Here is an 11611-nt window from a genome sequence, read left to right as displayed (position 1 = left end):
ATTTTGTATGTGCATTTAGATGATAACTAATAGGTAATTTTCTTTTGTAACACGAACGCAAAAAAAAAAATCAGTGGCTTATTACTACGTCTTTCGGAGTTTGGAAAACAACTGCTGTACTGTGATCTTAGTACAAATGTAATTTTAATCATATCTGTGGTTAGACATACATCTTAATTCAAAAGTCTGTTAAGATGAGTGATGACAATGGGAAATACAAAGGTTTTTGCACAAACGCTAAATACCTACCAACTAAGAAATATTAGGTATATCACCCAAATACAAACAATCCGAATGCAGCAATACAATTAAATATTGTACAGTGCTTTTAAAAATATAGTACAATTTTGTTTAAAAACTTACCTTTTTATCAGAAATATTTGACATAACTGCTTACAATAGGTTCTAAAATCTTAACCAAAACACAGCTTTCACCACACGAAAGTAAGTAATAGAAACAATTCATAAATTATTCAACACAAAATTATAATAACCATGTTATATTAATGATGGAATAACAATAAATGTGCAATACTGCAATGGATTACGTATTAGGTACGAGTAAATAACCAATGTCCAATGTTTAAGGAGTGTTAAGACAAATGCAGCGGAGCGAGATGTCGTCGTCACTAACACAACAACAAGAGTACGCGCGCAATAGGATAATACGCTATCATTAAAAATTATTGTTTACATCAATGTATATTTTTAGAAATATAACCGTCAATATTACCCATGAATATTATTGTCAGATTTATTTGTGTTTTTCTGAAATATTCCCGTAACGTATTGGAAAACATAAAACAATATGTTTTTTATAAAACCATTAATGTAGGTATATAAAGAACGTTTTATTGTTATGTTTACATTGGAACATTAAATGAACATAACTTATATTTTTGTGGAACATTACAGAAACTTTCCGGTAACATTACATTATTATGTTTACATTGGACCTCAAAATATATATTTCAAGAATTTTTTGTAACAGTTTCTTACACGGCGGGAAATTTAGTACCTACAAGTATTACAGTTTACTTTTTTTCAAGTCGTGTTGAATACAAAAAAAAAAAAAATTATAAAAATTGAAGATAACGTACCTTCACTAGCGTAGGTAAAATAATATAGTTAAGAGGACGCCATACCCGCATGTGTTGTCTCTGTCTTACTAACGTACATCATAACAAATTTTCGTTCAGCAGAACACATTTTGTGATGTCAGCTTTAATATTAGAGTAAATTTACCTATTATCAAATTTAAAGGTAAGAATATTATCTAGACAATGACATATGCTATTAATGATATTATTATTTTAAAGTGAGTTACAGCTATGTGAAATATTACAACTTTAAAATGTTTAAAACTCACTTTAAAAGTTTAAAATGATAATATCAATAAAATCATATGTCATTGACTAAATAATATTCTTACCTTTAAATTTGATAATAGGTAAATTTACTCTAATATTAAAGCTAACATCACAAAATGTATTCTGCTGAGCGAAAATTTGTTTTGATGTACCATGTACGGTTAGTATGACAGAGACAACACATGCGGGTATGGCGTCCTCTTAATACATTTTGTACCCGATATTTACATAATGTTAAAATGAAAATGAAAATGGTATACTGAAGAAATACACAAGTTCTTGCCGATCGGTTAGGTTATACATTTAATGTGTAATATTATATTGTAATAAACTAATAACTAATAAACAACAATAAATACTGTTTACATACTAGGTACTTAAACAATCCACAATGTTATGTCCGGATCAGAGTCTACTTCAAAACATGGTCTACAAATAGTAAGTTGTCTTATTTTTTCCGTTAGCTGAGGTTCAAATTATTCGAATAGTCATTTGCTATAGTCCTATACTCCTATAGATAATATGTAGACCTATTCCTATTTCCCAGAGAGTATAAATACACCTAGTCTACACGCCACACATAGATAATTAATGTATATTAGTATACTACACTATTATGACGAATCATGTTATGCTCTTTTATTATAAAACTCTTTCAACTTACGTTATCTAGTTTTCTACATTCATATTTTTGTCGTAAACGAATAATTCTTATATTTCACTACTTAAAATTGAAAATGATACGCGCAACAGACAAAGTCTAGTTAGGACATTATAGGATTATTTTAATTGTCAGTTATATCATAATACCATTATTACTAAAAATAAAATTAAAGAGGTAATAATGTAATATTTTGGACTAAATATTTAAATAAGTGAATACTAAGTTCATCCAAATTTAAATTTAAAATGTATAAACAAAATAATTGTCTTAATTTGTTTTTTAAATTGTATATGGTTCAAATATGGACTATACTTATGAGAAATCTTGAATTACATTTTCAAAACTTAAGTATAAAAAGGAAATTTTTTATGAATTTCTAATTGAAAAATAGTTTGCAATTTTTTATGAATTTAACGAATTTCGTCAAAATTCTTACTTCAAATAATAATAAAAATATTTTGCCTACTTATTTTTAATATTTTTATACAGATTTAAGAACAACTTATATGTGATCTTGATAATTTTTTAATGATATTAATACATAAAAAACTGAAAAAAACTGAACATTTCTCACGAGTATAAATAGATAAAAAAAAATTCGAAATACTTTGAAAATTATAAAAATTATTAAAAATAAATTTGGGCAAGTGGGTATCACTCTGATGTATAGTAGAGATGGAGAGTATATGTCACTGGTCATTATAATGGATGTGTTAAATTCGAATGCAATGACAGGTATCATTGCGTATACGAAAAACGATTCTGAACGGAGATGGTTTGTCAGTTGTCAGTCAATGATAATTAGTAGGATATTATATTATATTATTTATTACCTATATTTAAATTGTAATATATCGTTATTTATTTATTTATTTCATAAAACTTTTTCTATATTGACGCTGGAATTTTTTTTACAGTTACTTGAAGGAAAACTTATGGACAGTTATCCATATGACTTTGTATAGGGTTTTTTAACATTAAGTATAAATCACAAACATTTTATGAATTTTCAACATCAAAATTCCTTGCAAATATTCGTGATTTTGATATATTTCGTAAACATTTGAACTTTAAATGCTTATAAACAAAAATGTTGACTAACGAACCTTGTATTAAATTTTAAAGATTTTTTGGATAGCCAATTTTTTTTTTATAGTCATTTCAAAATATAAAAACTTAGAAAAGTCGAAAATGTCAACTGTCTATAAGTAGCTTAAAAAAGGTCAAAATATTTTGAAAATTTAATCGTAAATAGATAATGCTAATATAAACATTTGGTAAAGTTTTCAAGTATTTACAATTCGTTTTTGAGTTATAGCACAAAATAAAAAAATCGATTTTGTCTAAAACTGATTATACGTAAAAATTCCCGTTTTTTCGTTACTTTTTTTAGGGTTTTTCCTGACTTTTTTGAAAAATACTGAACATTTTTTACTCTTCCCTCCCCCCCCCCAAAGTACCAACTAGATGAATTTTCCTTTTCAAAGAGGGGCTGAAGTCGAAAATCAAAGCATTATTTCTACTCCAAAATGTGATGACAGACACACACACAAAAAAAAAAAAAACATACATCATTGTAAAATCAATACAATTCTCACTTCGTTCAGAATCTAAAATATGAGTTAATACAGGTGAATAACCGTTTTAAAAAATGGCGTAAAAAGTGTATAGACAATAATTTTTTATAGACACTATAACTTCAAATTTAGGCGAGCTTACTCATTTAAAAAAAAATAACAATGAAATATTCATCATTTTATTATAATTTAAAAACATTTTTATTTATGAAAACTTAAAACTTTTACGTATTACGTATATTTATATTATATATTATTTTGAATTTTACTATACACAAAGATATTATTGATATTTTATTTTAAGATATTATTAATTTAGAATAGCTGTGCTACAAATACTACGTACAAGGTAAGCAAAATAAGCCAATTTATTTTTATAACTATTCGCCCGTTTGAAAAACCAATAAATATATTATTAATATAAAAGATGGTAATAAACGTTGCCGCTATACATTTTTTCCCGTATTTTAAATCAAATTATTTTCAACATAAATAATTTATAATATAAATAAATAAAAAAATGTTCAGTATTTATCATATTAATACATTTCTCAACTCCTGGCTTTCAGACGGTATAAATATTAGTATGATAATCCATAAAAAATGAATATGACTAATTTTTAATATAATAAAATAAGTTTCTATTATTTTTTTTAAATTAATGAATATAATAATATTGGATAAATGTAAAAATCCCTCACGGCCACCACCTATAAAGTCGCGTCTGATATTGAATATTTAAATTTATGTTTATACTCGTTCTAGCTTCGATGCACTAGTGCACTTAGATCTAAAATTATTAAACAAATAAATTTAGATAGAATCGTCACGAGCTTGATACAGTCACATATCATAGTTTTAGATTTTTGTTGTCATGACAACAGATATTAAAATTAATTATTGTATTTGGTTCGTTAAATACAGTGAAAATAAAATATTTATTTATGTTTTAATTTTAAAATACTCTTTGAGCCACAGTATGATTTAAAAATATTCATAATTTCAAATTAAATCAAAATGCCGTACACACCGATAAATAAGTGTTTACCAGTGACTGTGGACATACGTCTGCAGCACAGGTACGCAGACATTGGAACGAATCTTTCACGTACAACACATTTTAATAAAATAGAAGTATTGCGATTACTGCAGTTCCATTATATGCTAACTAAAGGAAATACATCACCTATGGATAAGTTAAGTTTCATACAATTCATGGACGTTTTTTTGGGGTTAAGAAACATAGATGCCATAGATAAAATATTTCTACTTACTGCCGAAACAAACAAGGAACACCTTACTGGGGCAGAATTCGTCAAGGTATTGTCAATGATGTTAAAAGGAACACTACCCGATTTGATAAACTTTTGCTTTGAAGTTTACACGGAAATGATTAGGTCACCGAAATACATTAAAAAAGAGGATGTATTACTGATGGCCAGAAGAAACAGTATGAAAATGTGTAAAATAATCAATATGGAGGAGTACGATCAGAGTTTTGTGGACTTCGTCATGACCGAGGTGGATAAAGATCGTGATAATAGAATATCACTGGAAGATTACCGTAAGGCTGTGCACGAAAATGTCGCTTGGTTACAATTCTTGGGACAAATCCTTCCAGCGTCCACCAATAAAGAATCATTTATGCGATTATTTACGACTCGACCATATGTCAATAATATACAGACTACAGCTGCAGCGATGAGTCGAAAAAACAGGGAGAGTATAGGCAGATTGAAATCAACGGTTAGCCAAATCGAAAACATCGCTAGTAGTACATCATTTTCCAGTGATTCTACTTGTTTGATGATTAATCGTGGTATTCCTCTATCTATAAAAAGAAAAAATCAAACAGAATCAGATGGAAATTATTTAACATTATTTTAACAAATCACAGATGAGTGATAAATATACAATATACATAATAAATGTACATTTTTTCCTTCTATATAAATCATTCTCTACTTTGATCTATCGTTATCAAATTTTAATATTGAAAAAATATTTAAATATTTAAAATATTAATTACTTAAATTATTTGATCAATTAAAATATACTAAACGCTTTTTTAAATGTGTAGAGTATTCAAAAATATTATTTTTTCAATTATATAAATAGAAAATAAGTATCTGTAAGAATATAATGTTTTTTTTAAAGAATTCAACTTTGATTACCAAATACCAATAGTATATCTAAGAAATTACTAATCATAAGGAATTGTTCAGTATCAGTAATAAGAATAAAGTTTATGTTCAACATTTTATATTGATAAATGTGCGTGTATGTACGAGAACAAATCCGAGACTAATATTCATATTAATGTATATTTTATAAATGTATAATAAACAAACACAATATTAGAATAAAGCTCAAATTGTATGTATCGTTCAGACTATCGTCGCATACTCGTAATTAAAACACCTAATAATTTTTTTTCCTTCTAAAGCTAATTGGCAACCAGCGTCGAACTCCGTTATCTCGATCCCCTTATTGTTAGTTTCATATTACCTATTCAATATAACTATATCATACACGTTTATTTTAATCTTACAAACTGTATTAAATGATAACAAACTGTTTCCTAAAATATGGTAATGATTGAGCCTTTTCCCAAAAAACCAAATAATAGGTTTTTTCACACATATTTTGTTTATCGATAATGCGTCATCATATCTGTCCATACATTATTAATTTATAGATTATAGATACATGAAAATTGATTAATGAAATGGTGAAATAAACAATTATACAATAGCGCTAATAAATATATTATAATATATTTTTATGGTAAGTATTTCAATTACATCACACGGCATGCGCAATACTAGAATTGGTAGGCAAGACACATTTAATTTAGTATTATTTATTAGTACCAGTGGCGTAGCCAGGGGGGGGGGGGTGTTGAAAGGAAAAAGTAATCATTTTAAAAATAATTACATGTTATATATTATCTAAATATTATTTATATTAAATAATATCAAAATTGAAAATGTTTCTTATTAATTTCAAAAAAAAAAAAACATTTAAAATATTATATTGATATAAGTACTTATATTCTTGTTTTTCTATTAAAATATAAGCTACCTATTTGTATTTCAGCATATTGGGGAACTTTAAAGTAATTTAGCTACTAATTACTATTAACCATAAAACATCATATGATGACATTGGCATATAAGTCTAGTGAAAAAACTGGATAAGTTGTTACTCAATTATCTAGTTTTCACAAAGAAGTTCGAAGAAATTGCAAGTATATGTCAAGTTTAATTGAAATAATGTTATATATTGCAAAACAAGGCATTGCATTAAGAGGACATAATGAAGGAAAATGATGTTTAAAAATAAATTAGTACTTGAGCTTAGTTTAATGTAAGATTTTATAAATATACATAGGTAATTTTAAAGAATTATGCAATGTAATTTTTGCAAAGTTTATGCCAGAGTTTCAAAGCTTTTATCAAAAAAAATAAACTTGACCATCTGGAAAGTTCAAGATGAACTTATTAAAACAAGTGCTGACTTGGTAACAGAAACCATTGTAGGAAAAATTTTTGACACTGGACATTTCGCTAAAAATGGTCGATGAAGTTAGGTCTCATAAACAGGAACAATTATCTAGCGTAACCCGAGGGGGGGGCGGGTGTTAGGTGTTGACCCCCCCCCCCCCTTCGACGGCATTTTTATCAAAAATATAATGTTTATAATATAGAAATACAATCATTTGGTCGTGGTAAAATGCATTCTGTTATGCCGTATCAAATACGACTAGTATACAATTTGTTAATATTATCATTGATGATAACATTCATAATTTTAAACTAATTTAAGTACTATTGGTCCTAAATATAACAAAAACATACGATACTCGGTAGCTTTCCAGTGCATGATATCCTGTACCCCCTTATTTTTAATGCAAAATCAAAAAGTGGTTTTAGAGTAAAAATACCTATTATGAAATTTATAGAGAACAATATTTAGGAGGGAACCTCATCGGCTTTTTTTGAAATATCAAGTATTAAAAAAGTTAGTTATTTAAAAAATGTAAAAAAAGAGGTTTTTGTGCATTTAATTGTGAGCTGTGTACTTAGATTAATACAAAACCACAATGAGGTTCCCTCCGAAATCTTGTATCACGTACTCTTAAAAGTTAGGTTTTATTTATTAACGTACATGGTATATTCCAGCTTTTCGGTCATCTTTCTAAGTTTAAAATATTTAAATATAATTTGTACGAGTTGTTGTACTCGTTAACTTAAGTACTAGATACCGTATATCTATATCAGTACAATATCAGTACCTTAAATATTTACCTATAAACTTACTTACTTATTTATACATACGGAATAATTAATTTTACGTAAAACGCAAATTTTTTTTTAGAAAACACTAACGTTTTAAAAATATTTTTTGTATATAATTTAAAGTTATTATACAAAACAAAATTATTTACAGCTTTCCATCGTTATAATTTTTTTTTATGTTTTTAGTTTTTACTCTTTCATATGTTAGCATATAGGTACATTTTTAATTTTTATTCCCAACAAGTATGTAATTTGGAATATTTAATATATGAAAATCAAATTTCGGACAAGTAGTTTATTAGTTATATCTTATATAGCCATATAGGTAAGTATTTGAAGTATAGATGACTGGGGTAGAGGAGCGACATTTTGAGGGGTACTACACCTCTACCATCAGTGGCGGCTTTGGGGGTGAGGCAAGTGAGGCGCCGCCTCACCTAAAATTTTGTAGCAAATTATACGCTAAAAGTATATTTCTTGACAATAACATTTCGCTAATAATTTTTAACATTTTTATGATTTTATTTGAAAAAAATTCTTCTTTACGAATTTTAATAATATGAATTATCATTTATTTTATTATAGTATAATATTATTTCGTGTTTATTACCAAAAAATAGCAATAAACCGATAAGAAATGCACGAAATAATAATTACGTAAGCCAACGCTCATATTTCAGCCGGCGGAAATATTCCGATGACGTCAGAGAGGCGACGTTCAACGTCGCCTCAGAATTGTAACTTGTGTACATTAATTACACACACATGCGAATGTACGCGAATGCGCGCGACTGTTAAATAAGCTGAATAGCGCATGCGCAATGATCTTAGTGAGGCGACTTTTTCATCGCCTCTAATACTAAAAATAGATAGTTAGCCCGCAATCATGTCTGCGGCACGTTCAACAATAACATAATATAGATATTATTGCATAATCATAAACCGATAAACCGTTATTATTGTAACAGCGCCTAATGAAACCAATTTCATTATTAGTTTATTAGTTTATATCTCGATCGTGTCGTCAGCAGTCGTCGCTCGTGTCGTGCTTTTTTGTTTAAATTCGTTTAAATTTTACTTGTGTTGTCAACTTGTGCTTTTCATTTAACATTTAACACTATGAATATGAATCTAGTGACAGACGAAGTTGTTATATTATTAGAGACAGAATCATTTTATGATAATATTATAAACATATATGCTAATCAAAAAGATAGGAGTATAAATTTAACATACAAAACATAATAGTTTGATATAGTTTTATTTAATTCATAGTTTCAGAACTTTGCATACTTAAAAAGTCTTTTTTAAGACTTGGTTTGCTTAAAAAGTCTTTTTCAAGACTAGGTTTACTTAAAAAGTCTTTTTCAAGACTAGGTATTAGGTAGGTATAATGTATACTTAAAAAAGTCCTTTTCAGAACTACCAAGTTTTAAAATGTTCACTTTATTATATTATTTACTATACGTAACAAGTATATTATTATAGTTATAATTATTTTTATATTTTTAAATTACATTATTATGAAGTTTAATTTTTGTTATGAAGAGGGGGGGGGGGTGATACATAAGTCGCCTCACCAAAAAAATACCCCCAAAGCCGCCACTGTCTACCATTCTCTTCCACTCATATATTTAAAATACTTATTACTTATTAGTTAATATTAGTCATAAAATATTATTCCAAAACTCTTTATGGGCGTAGACCGTTTTGGCGAATTGACCAAAAATATGGTCTGTTTGGGTGAATATACCATTTGGACTAGGATTTATTCAACTAAAAATACCATTTGGGCGAATAAGTATGAAAATAATTATAATATACACTCAATAATTAACAAAATTCTCGTTCCACTGACGTCGCACTGCATCGGTGTGAGAACCACCTAACAATAGTCAATAAGTTTGATTTAAATTGTCCCAGGCGTCCCAGTTATACTGGAATATACATATTTGTATACAAAGTTACATTTTTTTTATAATTATATGTAAATATCTATAATAATGGTGACCTTTATTAGCTTTATTAGCTCGTTACAACAAAAGTACCCGATTAAATATTGTATAATATTATATTTAATATGTATACGCGCGTATTTGATGATGGTCTTTATATGACAGGTGTATTAATACATTAAAAACGGTAAAATAAAAACGCACTTCCAGACCGACATTAATAAACACACGATAGGTTTTTTACTCGAATTCGAGTACATTTGGGACCAATTGTAGTGGTGTTAGATGACAACTGCCGATTAATACATTTCGCGTGTTGCCCTTCAGTTTATTATTAATGATGTGTTGTATTTGTACAATACCTGCACGAATTTATTCATGTTTGCTTTTGGATTGTGCGGAGGAAACCACTCTAAAAAAATGGCTTCTCGATGACGCGACACCCATCATACACAGATGACAGACAACCGAGCGGCTTTTCCTGATTTTGTTTTTTTTTTCTCTTTTTTTAGTGTACACCCCGACATCTAGTTGACGGCGCGCGGTTCGATGGTCACCGCCGAAACCGTGACACAGTGCCACACGTCGGCAAACCCCGCAGACAACCACCGATTTACTTGTGTTTAGAACGAAGCATTTTGTTACTGGAGACCAGAGAGCGACGTTCACGACTTTTGCGCGCGACCAAACTACCGGCGCCATCAGACGGGCGAGTAGGATACTATAAAACGGCATCGGCGGAAATCCGCTAGATCTCGTTATCGCGACGGTAAATAATATTATAATAATGGTTGTATAATCAAAGTTTGGCCGATGCGTTCCAAACGCATTCCTAACGACTTCATTGTTAAGTAATAATCTTATTATATAATCTTTTTAAGCTTTTTTTTTCACTATGTGTTTTTACGCCACTTTAAATAATATATAAAATATAAATGTATACTTTTTTGAGTGTGAGTAATAAATTATCGTTAATGTGTAGTGTGTGTGCTCACGACCGATATTACCGCATCAATCGGTTACGCGTATACAGGTAATAAGCAGAATGCAACATGCACAACGTCACAACAGCAGTAAATCAAAATACCTACCTATTCTAATATTTAAACTGATTTAAAAGCGCAAAATATCTACGAGTATAACAACTGACAAAAATGTATAGCAATTTATTCATAAAAAAGGATACTTTGCAGTGGTTGGAGTTTTTTTTTCAATTTAAGCAGTATTTTATTAATGTTAATAAGAAATTATTAATAAAATTCCATTCATTTTTAATAGGTAGTTAATAATTAAAAACATGTTTTATGTTTGAAAAATAAGTTTTAATCATCAAACATGTTTTCAATATTTAAAAAACGAATTTCAGAAAATATCTTTATTTTTGTCAGGTAGGTTGCTTTGATAAAAATTAATTAGTCTCTTAATGAATACGAATTCATGAATAATAATATAAAATATTTCGAGTTAATATTATATATGATATAGAATTACTTTCGTTTACCAACCAGGACGTAACTTTCGTCATACATATAATTTTTATAATATAGTCCTTTATATTATGTAGTTTACTACCAAAGAAATTGTCCCCTTGCCAGGATGATGCGGATGGCTAATAGATAATGATCCGTCTTTTTCTTTGTAGTATTATTTTTATATCATATTATATAATATTTGCGTTCCTGAATTGAGTGTGTGTGTGTTATTGAAATTACTGTGTTTTTATTTTTATTTGTAACTCGTTATA

General features: G+C 28.2%; 1 protein-coding gene across 1 annotated transcript; it reads left to right on the top strand.

Moving 5' to 3' along the window:
• The first annotated feature begins 4628 nt into the window (after positions 1-4628).
• On the top strand, positions 4629-5498 carry LOC132923755 (calaxin-like). Its single transcript, XM_060987714.1, has one exon. The coding sequence runs from the start codon at positions 4629-4631 to the stop codon at positions 5496-5498; it is 870 nt and encodes a 289-aa protein (XP_060843697.1).
• The last annotated feature ends 6113 nt before the right edge of the window (positions 5499-11611 follow it).

Source organism: Rhopalosiphum padi, chromosome 3, assembly GCF_020882245.1.
Source record: "Rhopalosiphum padi isolate XX-2018 chromosome 3, ASM2088224v1, whole genome shotgun sequence".
In the NCBI taxonomy this organism is placed as follows: Eukaryota; Metazoa; Arthropoda; class Insecta; order Hemiptera; family Aphididae; genus Rhopalosiphum; species Rhopalosiphum padi.
Note: the sequence above shows the minus strand (reverse complement) of the source record. Positions and strands in the feature narration are given on the sequence as shown.

Bases quoted from the DNA above. Each gene is read 5' to 3' on its own strand.
- LOC132923755 (XM_060987714.1), top strand. From the start codon at position 4,629: ATGCCGTACACACCGATAAATAAGTGTTTACCAGTGACTGTGGACATA.